Source organism: Petromyzon marinus, chromosome 4, assembly GCF_048934315.1.
Source record: "Petromyzon marinus isolate PM22_M1 ecotype Great Lakes invasive population chromosome 4, UKy_Petmar_22M1.pri1.0, whole genome shotgun sequence".
In the NCBI taxonomy this organism is placed as follows: Eukaryota; Metazoa; Chordata; class Hyperoartia; order Petromyzontiformes; family Petromyzontidae; genus Petromyzon; species Petromyzon marinus.
The window spans coordinates 10,302,999-10,323,966 of record NC_133670.1 but is presented as its reverse complement, the minus strand read 5'-3'; the positions used below and the strand labels follow the sequence as shown (position 1 = coordinate 10,323,966).

Here is a 20,968-nt window from a genome sequence, read left to right as displayed (position 1 = left end):
TTACTGGCAAAGGAGGTTTCATAATGTAAAAGAGATCTCATTAAATCACTCACCGTCTTCCTACTCACCAGAGCATTAGCTAAAAAACAACAGAATCTCTCTCATTCGCTTCAAAATCCATGACTCCCTCTCCTGCATACTTCTGTTGTTCTCATGTTCATCTCCATCACTACATCTCCTTCCTCATCTGCCTCTCCCCGCTCCCACTGGTTCAGTTCTACGGTATTGCCTTTTCCTAATCAATATCATGTTTTTTTGTTGTAGAATGTAGCGTTTCTCTTTCTCCTCTGATACTCTTGCAGACTGGAAAATTCTTTGCATTGTCAGTCTATTTTGGACTCAGTCTATTTATGGGACCCTGTCATGGTGTACTGGTGAGCATACTGGACTTGCAATCCAGAGGTTGCCAGTGTTTGGTTAATCTTCCGGTTGAGGCAGATTAGAAAATGGTGCAACTTTCTAAGATTCCTTTACGCAGTTTCAAAAATTCTACCCTTCCCCTTCAAAAATATAAATGAGTGCACCCGCAGTTCGTCGATTGGCAAGTTGTATGTGGTGGAGTAAAGTCACTCAATCAATGCTTATTTTATGTGCCAATATCGCACTCAATAAAGTAGGCATCAGTACACATTACAGCAGAATTGGAACGGTACAGGGGGCAAAGAGCAAGAGACATGAAAAAAGTGCGGTTACTTGGCCAGCAGTGGCATGAACAAGCAGTTTCAGGGCTGTACCTTTGTCCAATGTATTTTGATAAAATTTTATCTATTTTTAATAGATGAAGCTTCATGCAGCTCTCCTCAGTGTATATCTGATTGTATGTATATTAGTTTTTTTTTACCTTCGTGGTGTTTAAATGCTGGTGTGTACCGTATTTATCCAGAGAGCTTAACTGAGAATTAAGTTTATTTTATTTGGTACACGGATGTGCGTGAGCACAGCAACCACAAAACAAAGCCATCAACATTGCACAGAACGAGCACACGGTGCTTAAGGAATATTGCACACGTAACATTTTTGTTTACGTATTTAACAGTTGTTTAAATGAAACACACGAATAAAAAAAAACAGTGCAAATGTAATCTTAAAAATGTTAGGTACAGGTGCAGGTAAGCTCTACATTTTAGTCGAACTGAGCCATGAACACACGCAAATCAAAGAGGGCAGTGCAAACATAAGGGAGGTGCCACAAAAGTGACAAACATGTGCAAGTGTGCTCTGTGTCGTGACTATTGTGTAGCATTTAGAAATCGTTTTTTTTTCTGTACTGACGCCAGTGTGGAGCAGTGTCAACACTTTTTATTCATCATTTCTCCTTTGCTGATTGTTGCATTGCGAAAACACCCACACACATGTGGGTGGTTCAGCAGCAGTCGGAAACTTATAAAGATGGGTCAGCATTCTGTCTAAATCTTTACTTAAAGCTTTCGTGACTGCAGAAATTCATATTCTTTGGGTCTTTCGGTAAAGTCACGTAGATAGGTTGAAAGAAAATAACAATAAAATAACAAAAAAACTGCGACGTTTTTTTTTCTCCTCCTGATGACGATCGCTTGTGTTGTGATCGAAACGTCGTAGTTTTTTGTTTGTTATTTTTGTTATTTTCTTTGAACCTATCTACGTGACTTTACCGAAAGACCCAAAGAATATGAATTCGGTCTACTCTGCTGTCTCCTGCATCCACCTGCCATATCGAAATGTCCTTATAAGCAATACAACACGTGGCACAATATCACACTCAGTTTTACATTGTTGTGTCATGAAGGTCAATAACGCTTCTGTAATACTGAAAGGGTGTATGGAAAGTCAAACCAGGCGTTAGCTTGATTGGATATTGACTGCTTGTTAATATTTTCGGTGGGTGAGTAGAGAATACTGTACTCCCTTTACAACTACAACGGTGTTTGGCAACTGCCTCAGCACATTTGCACATGTTGATAATTTGCTAAAACTCTCGAAATATCGAAGTTTGAACCATGCTCATTTTAATGAGGCAAGGGTCTATTGAGGCAGCCTCATCTGTTTGTGAAGGGTGATCTGTGGGAAATTCAATGTGACATTAAAAAAAAATTACAGCCGGTCACGCCGAGATGATCCTTGTTTGTATTTTATCGTACTTTTAACTCTTTGAATACATGCTGAATAGCTATTAAAACAGTTAAAGCGGCCATAAAACAACATTACATGTTTGTTGGGAAATAAGCAGGTTTAGTAAAAGCCAGAAATGCGTTCAATGGAAATTACCATATTTGATGTAAAATTCACATTATTTAAATAATTCCACTGTATTTTTTTAAAAAAGTGTAACAACACCACTTTATGGTGCTAAAATATATTTGGAAAAAGTGTCTGCATATTCTATGCCCTTTGTCCTCGTATGAATGTCTGTGATAATCATTTTAACAATTTCATTTGTCCAGCCAATTGACTTTGAGGGATTCAAGCTGTTCATGAAGACATACCTAGAGGCAGAGGTCCCAGAAGAGCTGTGCCGACATCTCTTCATGTCATTTACACGCACGGACAGGCACCCGGCTCCCCTGGGCCAGTCGCAGTGTACAAGCACTTCACAGATCATCGAGACCGGTACCTGCCAGCACACACACGCATGCTTTCATTCACTTATGATCTGTCAACTCTGCACCCTTATGGCTGGTATTACAGGGTACATAAGTGAGTTTATTTGGGGTTACAATAACCCCCATGAAACATTTCAGATTCGATACAAAGTACCTGATTTAGTTAAATGCAGGGTAAATATCGTATGTCTACATTTTTTATAATTTTCGATTTAAAGCTTTCGTGACTGCAAGGATTCATCTTCTTTGGTTCTTTCGGTAAAGTCACGTAGAATGAGAATAAAATAATAAATTAATAAAATAAAATAACACAATAAAATTCTCACGACGTTTTGGCCACAACACAAGTGGCCTCCTTCAGGTGAAAGGAACAGACCTCATTCTACGTGACTTTACCGAAAGAACCAAAGAAGATTTTTTATAATGTTTGCGTTTTGAGTTCTGCTGTTTTAACCACATAAAACAGTGCTTGACAATAAAAAAAAACCCATTGAAAATGTTTAATGATCAAAAATATATCAGTAAAATTGTTACCAGGAAAACACCTCGTGTCACCGTGTTTGGAGTGCGCAAACCACTATCGCACCATTGTCTGTTTAAGCAGACATGCAACGTGACACTAATGCACTTTTGCGCACAAACACATCTGTGCGAATAGTCGTGGTTTTCCTTTGCACAAATGCCAATTAAGCTGATGTGTTCACAGCACAATTGTCAGTTTGGTTATTTTATGGAACACTGTCAACAGGTATTAGACAATGATTTATGCAACAAGTTTGTTTTCATTACATTGTCTCAATAATTTTTAGCGTACCTTACAGACACAGGAAAAGCGTGCATTCCTGCTTGTATAATTTCATCATATTTCAGGGTTGTTTTCTCCAAAGTCATTGTATTGTGAATTATATGTATTGGGTAACCAAATGCAGGGCAGTACTCATATTATCGCCTTCCAGATTCTTATCTCGAAATGTTACTTTTCATTTGGGATCAGATAACTCTTTCAACTCTTACATTTGTACCAGAACTTGTATTTTAATTTTCAACTCAGCAGGTACATCACTTTAAATAATAATTGATCTCCTCTAATACAATGTTGTCACTTTATTTAAACTGGCAAAGCCAAATAGGATGTAATTCAAAGCAAATATAAACTTTACAAAGATTTTCTGTGTTAGTCAGTGACTGAATGGGCTTAAATAATCAAATTGGCTAAACCAAATATTGCCGATTGAGTGGACACTCTTTCCATTCTGCATATATGTGTATTGAGCTCAAAAACAGAAAACTCAAGTGTCTTGTCTGGTTCAGTTCCCTGAGAAGATGCAGTTGGTCAGTGTTTCGAAACTCCACTCCTCATGACCCCTCCACACTCTGCCTTTTACGTAATTGCCGATATTTCCTATTTGTATGCACATGAAGCATTTTCACATCACATGTATCTGATGGTTGGTAATTACGGAAAGCTGTGCAGCTGTACCATGGATGGGGCTGCGAGGACTGGAGTTGACTCACTGGACACCCGTGCAGTTGAAACACCTTTCACTTCTGAGCTGCATCGTACAAGTACACTGTAGTAATACAGTTTGTGGAAACAATTCATAATTTGGACAATATCTCAGTTAACTAAACACACCTTACGTGCAATTCTAGTTGTGATTATCCATGTTCATATCCCGGCTCAATTTTAGTGAGGTGTAGGTATGGCACTGATAAATATATTCGTCTAATATTATTGCACGCTTACTTGAGTCAAACACAGCTTTGCAGTTTACAATGAGTAACTAACATCTTGTATTTTATTTTTTTGATGACGCTGAAATGAAAATACGGTATTACTTCAAGAAAACAAAAGCAACTTCATAATTCACATTCATATTTGAGGTCTATGATTATAATCATTGATTGTTATTGCGGCCGAAAATAATGCAATTAAATGGTTACATTATTCTCACAGGCGACCATTGTATTGTTGTAACATTCAGTCATCTGGAAGAAGATAAAAACATCTTCTTTGGTTCTTTCGGTAAGGTCACGTAGAGTGAGAATAAAATAATAAAATAACACAATAAAATTCTCACGACGTTTCGGCCACAACGCAAGCGGCCGTTGCTTTGTGGCCGAAACAACGTGATAATTTTATTGTTATTTTATTATTTTATTCTCATTCTACGTGACCTTACCGAAAGAACCAAAGAAGATGAATCCTTGCAGTCACTAAAGCTTTAAATCGAAAGATAAAAACAATTGAAACCTTCCAACGTAGCAGTAGCCATTGCTTATTTATGTTGTGCCTCATTGCTGTTCAATTATTCTTACAGACCAGAGGCTAAAACACACCAACACCCCTCTGACTTAACACTAGTATTATTGCGATAGCATTGCCAGTGAAGAGCTTATTCTTTCAAGAACACGCATGTGCCTACATAGCACTGATCACATGTGAAGGCAATTAATCTCAGCCAGAGGCCAGGTTTTTAAAAGGGATGGCAAAAACTATAATTAATATCGCCGTGGTCAACAAAAATACCAACAAAATAGATGTACATGTTCTTTGGTTCTTTCGGTAAAGTCACGTAGAATGAGAATAAAATAATAAATTGATAAAATAAAATAACACAATAATATTCTCACGACGTTTCGGCCACAACACAAGCGGCCTTCATCAGGTGAAGGGACGAGACTGTCTGGAGGACAGCGCTTTTCACTCCAGCGCTTTTCACTCCAGCGCTGTCCTCCAGACAGTCTCGTCCCTTCACCTGATGAAGGCCGCTTGTGTTGTGGCCGAAACGTCGTGAGAATATTATTGTGTTATTTTATTTTATCAATTCATTATTTTATTCTCATTCTACGTGACTTTACCGAAAGAACCAAAGAAGATGAATCCTTGCAGTCACGAAAGCTTCAAATCGAAATTTAGATGTACTTGATACAACCATTCTGTATCACTGTCTGGGAAAGCAGCCTCAATCATAAAAAATACCCACTGAAGATTGTAAATATTGTGAGGGGACCTATATACTGCTGATGGAAATTATAACTTATGTAATTATTAGGATGGATAACTAGCTGTTTGCCACACCTGCCATTGAAGCAGTTTGCACAAATCTGACAGTTCAATTTTAGCATGGTCTGATAATGCTTCAGGGCAATTCACGGCAATATAAATACCGTACACGGTTCGGCACTTATGTATGTGTTACTGAATCAGAATGAGCACATGGAGGCCACTGCTAAGCTTTTAACTTGACGAAATGTTTTATTAATATAAAAATGAATTTTCGGAAACTGGTCGGATTAAAGCATGTTCCGGGCGAGTGATAAGAGGGATCAATGTGCGTCGAGTGAGCCGTGATTTATTTCACGTGTGCCTTGCCTCATTGTGAGTCTGCGACGCTGATGATAACGTGGGCACGCCTTGCAATGCAGCTGCCCTGGATCACCAGTGGTCTGAGGCATGGGTTCAAAACATCTTCAAAGTATTCTCCTCTGGTTAAAAGTGACTTCCTGCTCAAGTGAGTATGAATGTGGTGCTCATCTCCTATTAACAACTCTGAACCGGTGGTGGGAATTCCTCATTCCTATGATAGGAGCACATCTCTCTTAAGGACAACTGCCATTGCCTTCCCCACAAAGTGGTACTCATATCATTAACCCCAGGGGGATTCTGGGCAGAGTCGACTCCCAGCCAGGATTTGAACTTGCAACCTTTTCCAAAATCGACTGCTCTTGTTCATGTTTTGCTTGTACATTTAGCAGCTGGTGTGGAATAAGAGGCCATATTACCCAACAGATGAGCTCTCTACAGCTCCCTCTAGTGGAGGCTCTTTCTGCCAGCATTGGCATGAGCAAGAATTTGCCAGGCTGCACCTTTACCTAATCAATAGTTGTTACGTCAGGAATTGTGCTGTATATTCCATAAATAGACTTCACCGGCGTATGGAGACATTAAGCTATAGTGAGACAGCTGTGATACAGCATTAGGGGGTGGGGGCGGGGGGCAATTATGAGAGACATGTTTGCAAATTTGACCATGTCCATTTGGCTGTAAAACCGTGGCCTTTGCAAACATTTTTCTCCACTTAAGTGTCTTAATAGCCGACGCAGATAACATTGTAGCCATAGCTTTCATGTGAGCTTGTGTGCACTTTAGATAATGCATTGGATTTGGGTAATACGATAAAAGCAATCTAAATCATGATGTGTACCAAAATGTAATCTCATAACAATTTCAATCCCTCATTATGAATATTCTTTAAAGACAGAAATGTAATATCGCCTGTTATTTTTATCATCCTTTTTTATACCCTTTAACCTCAGCCATGAGTTTTATATTAAGGATGAATATGATGCATTGTATGAGTGAAGTGCTGTGTTACATGGCAGGCTGTGTTTAATTGTGGATTGAGGCTCACCTCTCCTATTACCCTTCTTTTGTAGACAGTGGCAAGGCCGGTGAGAAGAGGCTTGGCCAGAAAGGCGGTGGGGTCGGTGGACCGAGTCTTGTAAAGTCTGCATCTCTGGGGGATGTGAGCCAGACACAGGCTGTGCACCTCAAGGATATTGTGTGCTACCTCTCGCTGCTTGAGGGCAGCCGACCTGAAGACAAGCTGGAGTGTAAGTTATATTTTAGCATTCACATAGCCACTTGTGCAGCCCTCCTGCAGTTCGTACATCTGCCCTGTGCACTAATGCAGCTTTATAATCGTCCTTCCACGCAGCCATCCGTTCATTCTTTCTTTTACATAGCTACAAATCCATTCATTTAATTATCAAATCCTCCGTTACATTAAGCAAGCAGTCATTTATTCACTCATATAGCATACATCCATCCTCCAACTTCAACCGAGAGGATGGTTTCAAATTAAGCAACCATTGGAAAGATATTCTTAGTTTTTTCGGTAAAGTCACGTTGAAAAAACTAAGAATATGAATTACTGCAGTCACGAAAGCTTTAAATCAAAATTCATTGGAAAGATGTTATAAATCAAGTCAAACGTTAGCTGCCTTTTAATTGTACAGCAATTTTTAGTGGTGGTATATCAAACTTTAGATCTTTTCGTTTTAAAAAATGGGGCTTACTCGCCCGCCATCGCCTGCCCCCCCCAACCCCCCCGTCAGCACAACAAAAAGGGGTTTTACCCGCATTTGTTGGCACCACAGCCTCTTCCCGACCCCCCTGCAGCTTAACAAAAGGCGGCTTGACTCAGCCCTTCCACCCACCCACGCCCCTTTCTGACTCCTCCCCCCCCCCCCCCCTTAACCTGTATACAATCCCGATCGTCTCAGAGCTGTGTACTTAACACACATTTTCTGCTGTGACTGTTCCACCTGAAGACGGAAGCTTGTGTTTCCTCCGAAACGTCGTGATTTAATTGTTTTCTTTGATTTTATTTTATTTTACCTACGTGACTTTACCGAATAAAACCAAAGAGTATGAATCATTGCAGTCACGAAAGCTTCAAATCTAGATATTTATTCACCCATAAATCCACCTCTACAGCATTCTTTGAAATACATGAATTACTTGCTTTTTCTGACAGAGCCTGCTCAGCATGAAATCCAAGACTCCTTAGTTTTATCCTCATCTCAATCAAGCACGATATTTTGTGGCTGCATAGTTGTAAAGAATGCGATGTGGCTATTTTTTTAGACTTTGATGCCTTCCGCAGAATCAATGTTGTATACATTATGAGACTACATGGAGAAAATACTTAATTCTGTGGGAGCACCATCAGGGCCAGCACTATATATTGGAGGGCATACGTCAGTTTCTTTATATCACCTTGAAAGGGCCAGGGGGACATTATAAAGAGGGCCATGTCTTGATACGCTCCTCATTTATTTGTAAATATTAATTATCATTGTTTTAAAATATGGTTACGAAAGGTAAATGAATGAACATTGTTTTTAGTATTCTTTGGGTCTTTTGGAAAAGTCACGTAGAACGAAAAAATTACCAAAAAATAACGACGTTTCGATCGCAACACAAGCGATCGTCATCAGGAGGGACAAAAAAGGAGGGGGAAAGTTGCTGAGGCAGGCTGTTTTAAAGGGTTTAAATGGGTGTAGCCCAAGGGTCATAAACGAAGTGGGCGGGGCTAGTGATGTTAAAGTGAGAAATTTGCATGTTAATGTAAGATCGGAGGGCGACTTCCACGTCGAGGGCGTGGAGGTGGCTGTGTTAGTGTGAGATATTTAACCTGTTAATGTAAAATCAGAGAGTCGAAAATAACTACTAACATCGGAAGGTAGGATGGAAACATCACAGCCAGTTATGACTTAAACTGGTTAATAACGTCCTTCCAATGATTGCTCAGTTTGTACCCCTCTTCTCAGTTGAAATTGTGTCTGTGTCTATATATATGGATGGCTTCATGAATGAATCTTTGTTGATAGCCAGTGGGTTTGCCGAGTACCTTCGTCTTGGAGAAATCAATTTCGTGTGAGCCCACCGCATTAAAACAATGATCAGCCACGGCCGAGGTATTGGTCCTACAGTGTTTCAGATCTGCCTTATGTTCACGAAGACGGTTCTTTTTTCCTCCTGATGACGCCTACATTAACATGCTAATCTCTCACAATACATAGGCACCTTCGCGCCCTCGACGTGGAAGTCGCCCTCCGATCCTACATTGACATGCAAATTTCTGACATTAACATCACTAGCCCCGCCCACTTCGTTTATGACCCTTGGGCTACACCCATTCAAAACCTTGAAAACAGTCTGCCTCAGCAGCCTTCCCCCTCCTTTTTTTCCTCCTGATGACGATTGCTTGTGTTGCGATCAAAACGTCATGGTTTTTGGTAAAAAATTTTGTTCTACGTGACTTTACCGAAAGACCCAAAGAATATTAATTCCTGCAGTCACGAAAGCTTTAAGTCAATTGTGTTTAATCTTCGAAGAATGTTTCCTCGTTAAGTGTGGTGGCCTGTGGAATGAACAAATGGAGCAATTTGTCACGTCGTTTTTTCCTGAGTTTCTATGACACCTGCTTGATCATTGAAATTAAATGCTCCCATTGTCATCCCCAGCATTAGCAGATTACTGGAAAAATCCTTTAGGCAATTGAATCATATGGTGAGGGTAAGAAAATGTGATGCCACCAGCTTCATGACCCACGGCTTCATTGACCGTATGTTAGCGTTTGCATCAAGATGTACTACTGCGTGGTGTAGCGCATTGGGGATGAGGGCCGCCCCTTGTATGCAAAGGGGTAATGGTGCTAAGGGGGCTGGAGTGTTCGTCTATTGGTAGATCATAAGTGGTGATGTGAAGCATGGGTTTCCGAATTATTTAATCCTTTTTGTTGAACTTTAAAACTGAACCAAATGCCCCAGTGACGATGAGACTTTTACCCGCAGAGTCAAAAGCAAAGCTCACGGTGCATAACTTATATTTTTATCATAACTAGTATCTGGGGTGGAGCTGTGGTGCAGTGGTCAGTGCACTGCACTCTGAACCCACGGATCTGAGTTGATTTCCCACCATGAGTCACATCAATGGTGAGTGACATCTGGGCATGTCCTGGGTCCTCAATTCATCATCCCTCGTGATTAAGTATGGTCAAACAACCCCAGTATGGCTTAGGGAGAAGACCCTACGTGTGCACGTATGTGGATTGACAGAGCGTTGTAAATGTAATATATAAATATAGACTTCTTGAGTCATATGAACTCAAATATTGATCCTTCACTTTTTCTGTTTGTTAGCCAAACAGTTTACCAGCAATGTGTTTTAGAAGCAGAATGCAGCATAGGTGAGAAAGAAGCTCCTTACAATTTGCACATTACGAGGCTAAATTGCCAAGTTACTTGGGATAAATATATCACAGCTGGATCAGTCTCACTGACGTTCTAGCTTGACTTGTACTGGAACCAGATGCTGGTAATGCCCCTTTTTCCGTGAAATAAAATAGACTTATTTTTGTTGTTCACGGACTAGAAATTTGTCTGGTGCTGATCATGTGTGTGGTTCGAGATTCTGCATTGGTGAATATCATGAGTACCCCGTTGCCATTATACAATCATTTAAACAAAAAACACATTGTTAAGCAAGCATTGCATGGGCTCTGCTTCATGGCTTTCATTATGGGGACTGAATGAGTATTGATTGGTTGACAAAGGTGGTTCTCCATAATAGGCAAAGGGGAACACTTTTCTGGTTTTGCTGATTGTGAGGTATTTTTTGTGTCCTGTGCAAATAGACAGCATTGGGCGACAAAAATTCAGAAAGCTGTAATGATCTAAGTCAGACCTTTAATAGATCACTATTTTTTCATGTTGAATAGAATGGCATTTTTAAATGCATTCCTTTACACTTTGAACAGTTTAGATTTGAAGTTTTCATGACTGCAGGGATCCATACTCTTTGGTTCTTTCGGTAAAGTCACGTAGGTAGAAAATAAAATAAATTAAATAACGACGTTTCGATTGCTGTGGTTTTCCCACCTGATGATGATTGCTTGTGTTGCAATCGAAACGTCGTGATTTAATTTATTCTATTTTCTACCTACGTGACTTTACCGAAAGAACCAAAGAGTTTGAACAGTTTGTTCATGTGTATTGTTTCACTGTGGTTTGCCTCTCCAAATTCATTATTTATTCTACACACAATGGCACCTCTTTTGCACACTGCAATGAACAAGGGACATTGTCCAACACTTTAGCCAACTACCGTGCAGAATGTTCCGTTATAATAGTAACAATATTTAATAGCCTTTTGCCAATCAATTTCTGGATAAAGGCCTCTCTATGCTATGAACTATAAACTATCTTTTATTATTTGACCAGGTAAGGCCCACTGTTCTATACGGCTCATTTTCAGAAGCGACCTGGCAACAAAAGATAGCTCAACGAAGTGGCTTCTCATATGGAAATGTACAGCAGCCAAATACTCGAAACGCGCGTTTCTAACTGTGGAGGGATAAAACTGGAGGACCCTGAGAGAAATCTGCATGACCACGGGGAGAACACGCAAACTCCAAACACACAGCAGGCGTCACGGTCGGGATCGAACCCACGACCTCCTATATGCCTGGCGAGGTAGTTAACATCACGCCACCGCGATGGTTGGTGCAGGTTGATGAAGGGGGGGCGGGGGGGGGGAAGGACTAGTTCACGATTCCTTCACCACTGATGCTAGTCATGGATGGGAATCTAGCTCAGTAAAGCTGGGTTCATGGCACGGTTCATGAATCCACTCAGTCACCACTCCACCCCAACGTGAGGTGTTATGTTTTGCACTGTGTGTTTACACAACACTACCAACGCAGTGCTTTATGGTTTTCATTTATACTACATTGGGGAAAAAATATATATATTTTTACCAAAAAAACACTTTGTGGGAGTGGGTAATTGTGTATGCATAGGTGGTATTTACTCATCGCTTCCCACAGATTTAGTGAACTTTTCATTGCATTTGCGTGCTATACACCGTGATTTATTGTTTTGTTTCAGGCTGGAACAGCCAGCTGATGCTCGTGCCAAGTACCTCAGAGCTGGCGGGATTAGAAGGGGTAACTTATGAGATGCCCAAGCAGCTCAGTTCCTCGCTCGCCCTCTTAATTCGCCAGTGCCCTCTGCGTAGTCACTCCAAGCCCATGCACTGTTGTATGGACCACACTTTTATAGTATACAGTCGAGCATATCAAGTATAGGGCGCTAATGAAGGGCCCTGCATTGTTCTGCGGACACTTAGTTGGTCAGTGTTGCATGATATGTTGTATTATGTATAGGGAACAGTCATTACTTCGCAAAGTTGAATTAGAAGCCCCCAGATGTATTGTCTATTTATGTGGAACGCACTTTCAAACTTAACTGTTGGTGTTTGGGTGCATTTCTGTGGCTGGATTCTACAGTGAGGGAAAAAAGTATTTGATCCCCTGCTGATTTTGTACGTTTGCCCACTGACAAAGAAATGATCAGTCTATAATTTTAATGGTAGGTTTATTTGGACAGTGAGAGACAGAATAACAACAACAAAATCCATAAAAACGCATGTCAAAAATGTTATAAATTGATTTGCATTTTAATGAGGGAAATAAGTATTTGACCCCCTCTCAATCAGAAAGATTTCTGGCTACAAAGGTATCTTTTATACAGGTAACGAGCTGAGATTAGGAGCACACTCTTAAAGGGAGTGCTCCTAATCTCAGCTTGTTACCTGTATAAAAGACACCTGTCCACAGAAGCAATCAATCAATCAGATTCCAAACTCTCCACCATGGCCAAGACCAAAGAGCTCTCCAAGGATGTCAGGGACAAGATTGAAGACCTACACAAGGCTGGAATGGGCTACAAGACCATTGCCAAGCAGCTTGGTGAGAAGGTGACAACAGTTGGTGCGATTATTCACAAATGGAAGAAACACAAAAGAACTGTCAATCTCCCTCGGCCTGGGGCTCCATGCAAGATCTCACCTCGTGGAGTTGCAATGATCATGAAAACGGTGAGAAATCAGCCAAGAACTACACGGGAGGATCTTGTCAATGATCTCAAGGCAGCTGGGACCATAGTCACCAAGAAAACAATTGGTAACACACTACGCCGTGAAGGACTGAAATCCTACAGTGCCCGCAAGGTCCCCCTGCTCAAGAAAGCACATATACATGCCCGTCTGAAGTTTACCAATGAACATCTGAATGATTCAGAGGACAACTGGGTGAAAGTGTTGTGGTCAGATGAGACCAAAATGGAGCTCTTTGGCATCAACTCAACTCGCCGTGTTTGGAGGAGGAGGAATGCTGCCTATGACCCCAAGAACACCATCCCCACCGTCAAACATGGAGGTGGAAACATTATGCTTTGGGGGTGTTTTTCTGCTAAGGGGACAAGATAACTTCACCGCATCAAAGGGACGATGGACGGGGCCATGTACCGTAAAATCTTGGGTGAGAACCTCCTTCCCTCAGCCAGGGCATTGAAAATGGGTCGTGGATGGGTATTCCAGCATGACAATGACCCAAAACACATGGCCAAGGCAACAAAGGAGTGGCTCAAGAAGAAGCACATGAAGGTCCTGGAGTGGCCTAGCCAGTCTCCAGACCTTAATCCCATAGAAAATCTGTGGAGGGAGCTGAAGGTTCGAGTTGCCAAACGTCAGCCTCGAATCCCTAAAGACTTGGAGAAGATCTGCAAAGAGGAGTGGGATAAAATCCCTCCTGAGATGTGTAAAAACCTGGTGGCCAACTACAAGAAACGTCTGACCTCTGTGATTGCCAGCAAGGGTTTTGCCACCAAGTACTAAGTCATGATTTGCAGAGGGGTCAAATACTTATTTCCCTCATTAAAATGCAAATCAATTTATAACATTTTTGACATGCGTTTTTCTGGATTTTGTTGTTGTTATTCTTTCTCTCACTGTTCAAATAAACCTACCATTAAAATTATAGACTGATCATTTCTTTGTCAGTTGGCAAACGTAGAAAAATCAGCAGGGGATCAAATACCTTTTTCCCTCACTGTATATATATGGGTATTTTCACCGTTTCAGATATGTCTGGCTGGCGTGCAAGGGTCGGCCAAAACACCATCCAGAGGGCTTCTCTAGAGCTCCCACAAGTGTGGGGGTGAGGGGGCTTCTACCAGCAGTGGCTTGAGCAAGCAATTGTAAGGGCTGCACCTTTAATCTTACAAAAAAATTATAATTGTAATAAATGGGACAGGGCATGGAGAGAATATTTCATTACCTTTCTAAAAAATAAAGGACCTTTATAAAACATAAAGGTCACTTGTTTAAATTTATATTTTATCATGAGAGATTTGTTTACGAAGTTAAATGGTTAAAGTGGAACTCAACATATCACTATATTATTCGTGCAGGTAGCAGAATTTTATTGACATGAACAACTAACCACCCATGTCACCAATCCCAGCAGCAATTAGGGCTCTCTTCCTTTGTGTGTCGTCTTGTAAAACAAGCAATGGATACTTGTCCCCATTTTAGCTGCAATACAAGAAACCAGGAAATATGTAAGGTATATATGCAGTCAACTCAATAGGTAAATAAAAAATGTGATTTTAAGGAGAAAAATACATTTTTATTTAAAGCTTTCGTGACTGCAGGGATTCATATTCTTGGTTCTTTCGGTAAAGTCACATAGAAGGGAAACAATAAAATAATAAAAATATAAAACAATAAGATTCTCACGACGTTTCGACTGCAACACAAGCAATCATCATCAGGTGTGAAAACCACAACAAGAAAATTTGAAAAAAGTGGCGGTTTTTTTAATATTAGCACCACAGATAGCGATTTGACAGTTTGTTCAGATGGACGAGTCCATCTATGTTCGGAAAAGAGGAGGGGGAGACGAAAAATAATGGCTGCGGTCTGAAAGCCACCTTAAGCGTGATCAATCAATTAAGACCCAAAATAGTTAATCAAATCCTTCCAATGATTGCTAAACGTTAAAAAACCGCCACTTTTTTCAAATTTTCTTGTTGTGGTTTTCACACCTGATGATGATTGCTTGTGCTGCAGTCGAAAAGTCGCGATAATTTTATTGTTTTATATTTTTATTATTTTATTGTTTCCCTTCTACGTGGTGACTTTACCGAAAGAACAAAGAATATGAGAAAAATACAATTCATGGAGAGAAATGTAATCCTCTCAAAAGGTAGATCATAGTAGATGATAGATCCGTATTGTTCTTCATTTCAGATGGATGGAAAAAGATGAACTTTTATTTGGATGGTCTAATCTTCCAGGGTAGCAATCACATTGATTGCATGATTGTTAGAAAGCAATTTATTTGTTAAAAATGCAATTCTCTTAAATTCTTTGCATACATTTTAAGAGCGTCTTGTGTGGGATATATTTTCTGCGTATACCCACACAGCTGCAGAAGCCTGACGGTCATTGTTGAGAAACACAATTAAATATTATTTTTTTATTACATTTGGTGAACTTTATTCATGTATCCTTTGCCAATACAGTGCGAGCAAGTCTCCACACTTTCCCAGCTTGTTAAAGGCACCAGTGATGCACTGAGGATGAAAAAGGGTCCATGCACAATTTTTAATTCGTTGTTGCTTTGAAACAATGCTAGAGGCAGGAGGGGGAGGAGGCAAGTTGCTAGTATTTCACACAGAATTTGGCTGCACCTTGAATTTCATTATAGTTTAGTCACGGAGACTGATTCTGGAAGCATTCGTCCAAGAAAAAAAAACCGTATTTTTGTTCAAAGGAGGACAAGGCCCATTACAACATGCAGCATGGCTCAGAAGACCAGATTCTCATTTTATATATATATTTTTTTATTTTATGGTGTTACCAGCATTTTATGTTGAAATGGCACTCTGCCACATGATGACAAATATCCAATAATATATTGATTCAGTGGAGGCAGCTGCAGAAATCTGATGTGGAATTGTGAAAATATAACCGTGGTCATCTTGAAATGATTGCTTGTTTTCAGTATCTGGATTCCAGGAGCACTGAACATATATCAACTCTTGTTGACGTTTTGGTGAAATTTGAAGTTGACGTCCGCTTATCTATGCAAACGAGACATCAACGTTTGGCTCATTCCACAAGTCGTAGAAAACTGGCTTCTGTGCCGCCTCGATCAAACAGTGAGGTTAAAGGCAAACATCCTCAAGTCTCATTTCCGTTTTTGCCTAAATATTACAATGCCCTAAGAATAAAAATATGAAACAATAAAATTCTTCTACGTGACTTTACCGAAAGAACCAAGAAGATGAATCCCTGCAGTCACGAAAGCTTTAAATCAAATTTAATGCCCTAAGAGATTCACAGAGACATCATTTACATGGGTAAAAAAAATCACAAGCAGAGTGATTCATTCACGCACGACAGGAGTGCTTTCCACGGCATAGACTCTCAACACAGTGTGACTGAATGCCGCACATAAATAGGCCTGCCGGCTGGGTACATGCCCTGCATGCTAACGGTGCTATCCTGCAGCCCATGCTGGTGAGTGGCATTGCCTGCCAGCTCAAAAAGCCTGCACACTGGGCACAAGTGTACAGGTTTCCAGGGCAACCACAGCATTAAGAGATGGTTACATGTTTGTTATATGGGTGAGCCCCAGAGAACACAGAATAGAGAATATTGCTGCTCCAATGCTTATTTGCTTATGCTCAAATAGATGGGGGGGGGGGGGGGGGGAATATATCGTGTTACATTTACAAATAATAGCCTGCTAGAAAATTACACAGTTTCTGTATACTTGAAAAAACAGTGCTGTTAAGGGTTTACTGACAAACCACATGCTTTACATGAATTCTAAATTGTTTGAAAGATATGAACAATTTGTATATTTTTCATGTATTTATGCTGCACAATGACTCTTTCCAGAATTGACAGAGGTGCTGTTTAATAATGACAGCGGCAAAAATAATGCGAGCAGAATGTGTATGACGAATGTGGTACTAAATGCATTGATGGAAACATCCAGGACAGGGAAAATCCAAGCAGACATCCTGAAATTTGAGAATCATTTGCAGTGCTTCGCAATTTTAACAAACGCTCTTTTTAATTAATTCTGCAGAGCCCACATGCATGTTCCCCACTAACCCTATCACCTTAAACATACTAAAGTCAAAGTGTAACCTGGCTTAAATAAGCCCGCCCTTTATTTATTGAGAGTAGCTTAGAGTAACCAGACTTCACATGTGATAAGTACAACTGCCACGATAATTTTTCTCTACTTTAGCAGAGACCCATTCAGGTACACAGAGGTTTTTAAAGCTTGCTATGAAATCCGTTTCTCACCAACTTCACCTCCTCCCGTGTGTCACCGATTCCAGTCATTTTCCCACACGTTATAGCCAGCATTGTCCCTCTTGCTTATCACTGTGAACTCAATCATCCCCCTCCCCTCACTGTTAAATGTTCATAGAAAAAATTGATGCCATCAATCAAATGTGCTCAGGTCTGTTCAGCTTTATCTTCGTTGAGGTATTCAATCGGAATCCCGTGAGTTCTATGAGCAGCAAGTAATGTTGCATTCAGTCCGACTTTATCGATACACACAAGTCTTTCTCATGTGAAACGCATTGTATAACGCGGTTTAATTGGAATCACGTTGACTCCAATTAACACAGGGCTCTGATTGTTTTGGTCGGTGGCATACTTCCACTCGCAGGAGTCCATTTCTGTAGGAGCTTTCATCGAAATCAGCTGTGCTGTTTGGAAGAAAACCACTGGGGAAATATAAGTTTATGAATCCAGATTAGTTGTACATGAACAATGAGGTATCTTTCTATCACGAACATAAAAGCGATACAGTAATTCAGGAATATATATATAATATTGCCGTATTGCATTTGGATTGTGCTTGCTGTGTTTCTGTTTTGTGTACATTTATTGGTATCGTAACTTCACTGTCAGAAGTTTTGCCTATCCTGGGGTAAAACAAACCAACAGTAGTGCACTGTATTAACTTCCGATCTCAAAAGCCATTCCATATAATCCCACCTAGAGGTTATAGGCTGGGATTGCCCGTCGAGTATGCTATAATTATTTATTTGTGTAGTAATAGGTTTTACCCTTTTAACTGGCACAAAAACTGCCACCTTTATTCAAGGCATCATGTTTGCAATAACCACAACACAAGCAGTCAAAATGCAAACAAAAGAGACAACTCTGATGATGATATGCACTGTCCTTGAATTTGATTGGTCCACACCCGAGACGGCTTTTCTTAGAGCCTAGTCTCCACTGGTGTTGGACCAGATGACGCAAAAAGTTAAAAGGGTAAAACCTATTACTATATCTTGTTACTGGCAAAGGAGGTCTCATAATATATATTTGTGGTTCAACATCGCCACCAAAGGTTACAAGTTGGGACTGCACACATAGAAGAGGCAAGGTTGCTGCTTGCCATTCTGAGAATTCACACGAATCTAAAATAAATAGTTCGTAATAAAACCCTTATTTTTTTATATATTTGATCGAAATGTAGAATGTGATACGTGTCGCCCTTGTCAATGACATTCATCATCTGAATGGGTTCTCACTTGGTTATATTTAAAGACAATAAATTCCGTGTGTTCTCAAGCCACCAAATTCCCAACGAACACGGAGTGTCGCATCCAAATACTGTGGCATCTGATTTAATTAGCTGAGCAATGTAAACTTTTTTTTTTTTAAAACGATGCGTGATTATGTTCTGTTTTTCAGTTATGTTTCATCTCTATGACACCGACAGCAACAAACTGCTCGACAGCTCGGTAAGAAAAGCGCACTGTGGCCGAAGTCTGATTGTGTAAGTCAGTGGTGGTTTCCGATTTGCCCTGAAAATACATTATTCCTGTGCCGTTTGGACAGCTGCTGCCAATACATAATCATGTTTTCCTTCTTCTCTCTCTATCTTTTTTAAATGTTTGTATTCAGGAGGTGGACCGCATAATCACACAGATGATGCACGTGGCTGAATACTTAGAGTGGGATGTCACAGAGCTGAAGCCGGTAAATATTAAACGAGACTTTTATCCAGGAAATGTGAATGCGTATTGGCTCGCGTGGAATTTTGTAATTGTTGAGACAAAGCCCAATTTGTGAACCGTTTCCTTTTTTCTTGCACAATGTCCTGCAGAACTTTCAGTTTGAAAAGCACCATGTATCGAGCAGACGGATCATTTTCTTTTGGTGAATTATTGAGACTTCATGAAAAAGGAAGATGATTATTATTTTATTTCTTTTACGCCTTAAGCCTGGATTTACTACCCAGGAGAGCCAAAACTGAATCTCAATACTTTCAACAAAAAAATGAGAATCCTGCTTAGAATGTTTTGCCAAAATGTTTCTCGCATATATTGCGTAGGGCAGGAACCACAGTGACAACTGAAAACCGACATGCATGAGGGGTTAACACTCACAAATGCCACAGAGATTTGTGAGCAACATGCCCGCTGTACTTCAAGAAGTACTTTAATGCACTTGTGACCTTTGTCAATGCTATTTACCATTTGAATTGGTTCTCACGTGGTTATAAATATATATATACAATAAATTCCAGCCATTCTCAATCCACCAGTGGATGAAGGCCTCTCCAAGCCATGTCAGTCACGTTTTTTTACCATTTTTCACCACACTGGTCAGTGTGGGTCGGTAAATAGGAGGGAGGGTAGAACTGGTTCTCATATCACTCGTCACTTTAAAGTTAACTGTGGCCAAGAATCCAACTCGGGTTGCCGGGTTCATTGCATTGCAGGACTGTAATACACGTCAATGCATTTAGCCACGGGTGTTGTGTACGTTGCAGATCCTTCGGGATATGATGCAGGAGATCGACTATGACCAAGATGGCACGGTGTCTCTGGAAGAGTGGATACAGGGTGGAATGACGACAATTCCCTTGCTTGTGCTTCTCGGCCTGGAGTCGGTTGGTAGTGCAATGTGTACACACACACAGACTGATACAAACACCCCCCCCCACCCTCGTCCCCCTCGTCCCCCCCGGCATCCACTGGTACCTTCACACATCAACAACACCCGCAATTCGCCACTAAGTGGCGGTGATGGTCACCACAGTGCCTGTGCCAGGTCAGGTGCGCCGTTAGGCCACGTGAAGTGTTATGGGCTGGCTGACTGAGATGACGTGCAGAGATGTACCAGCTGTATGCCCTCTGCCGTGCCTATTTGCTGCATTTCAGCCGCTTGGCGCTCCGCTGGTTGTTGCGAGCGTCGCTCCTCTGCCCTTCGTTGTTGTTGGAGGGCATCTGCCTCGAAATGATCGGTAGCGTCTTTCACGAGCCTTCTCCATAGAGGTCGATTTTGACACCGCTGGTACCAGTCATCGGCAAGTCCACTCAGTTTCACATCCTCCTGTACCGAATCAGTCCATCTCTTCTGCAGCCCGTGTAGTGTCCGTTTAGACCTCTCAAGAGAAGCTGCTTCGGCATGCGGTGGCTGGGCATGTGGGTTACATGACCCAATCTTCACATACTCACTGTCCCGCAAACAATTCAGGATGGATTTGCACACGCACACACACACTCATGGGCACAGACTCTCATTGTACTTAAGCCTCATCGAAGTTTCAGCCATAGTTCAGTCAATGTATACACGTTGTAATTCCATATAATGCCCCGTAAAAAAGATATTCGTCATCTAAATAACGTTTTTGTTACTCTTCATTTGAAGACCTTGACAAGCGTCGCAACACAAATTTAGCAAAAATCACAGCCTCCTTTTATTTCATTTTAGTATTGTCTATAACGTGTTATAGAAGGTCGACAAAATATAAAATGCCAATCTTACAATGGTTTAGTATAGGTACAGTCGCCATTTGCACTGTGAGTGCATTATGTTCATTGCAACTGCAGCACAAACCCATAGCTGTACACTTGAGCTACGAATACAGCTGTGGCAGTGCAATACAAATGTTTCCTATCAATATTTCGAACGCCTTTGCATC

At 40.8% G+C, this 20,968-nt stretch overlaps 1 protein-coding gene across 3 annotated transcripts in view; it reads left to right on the top strand.

The window, feature by feature from the left end:
• The window catches only part of LOC116938745 (diacylglycerol kinase beta), a 131,922-nt gene that overhangs the window by 40,241 nt on the left and 70,713 nt on the right, over positions 1 to 20,968 (top strand). For all 3 annotated transcript variants that reach the window (XM_032946320.2, XM_076056136.1, XM_076056133.1), the window contains exons 4-8: positions 2,421 to 2,586; positions 7,020 to 7,196; positions 18,730 to 18,779; positions 18,943 to 19,017; positions 19,814 to 19,933. In XM_032946320.2, coding sequence (XP_032802211.1) covers positions 2,421 to 2,586; positions 7,020 to 7,196; positions 18,730 to 18,779; positions 18,943 to 19,017; positions 19,814 to 19,933 — 588 coding nt within the window. The remainder of the gene's footprint in view (positions 1 to 2,420; positions 2,587 to 7,019; positions 7,197 to 18,729; positions 18,780 to 18,942; positions 19,018 to 19,813; positions 19,934 to 20,968) is intronic.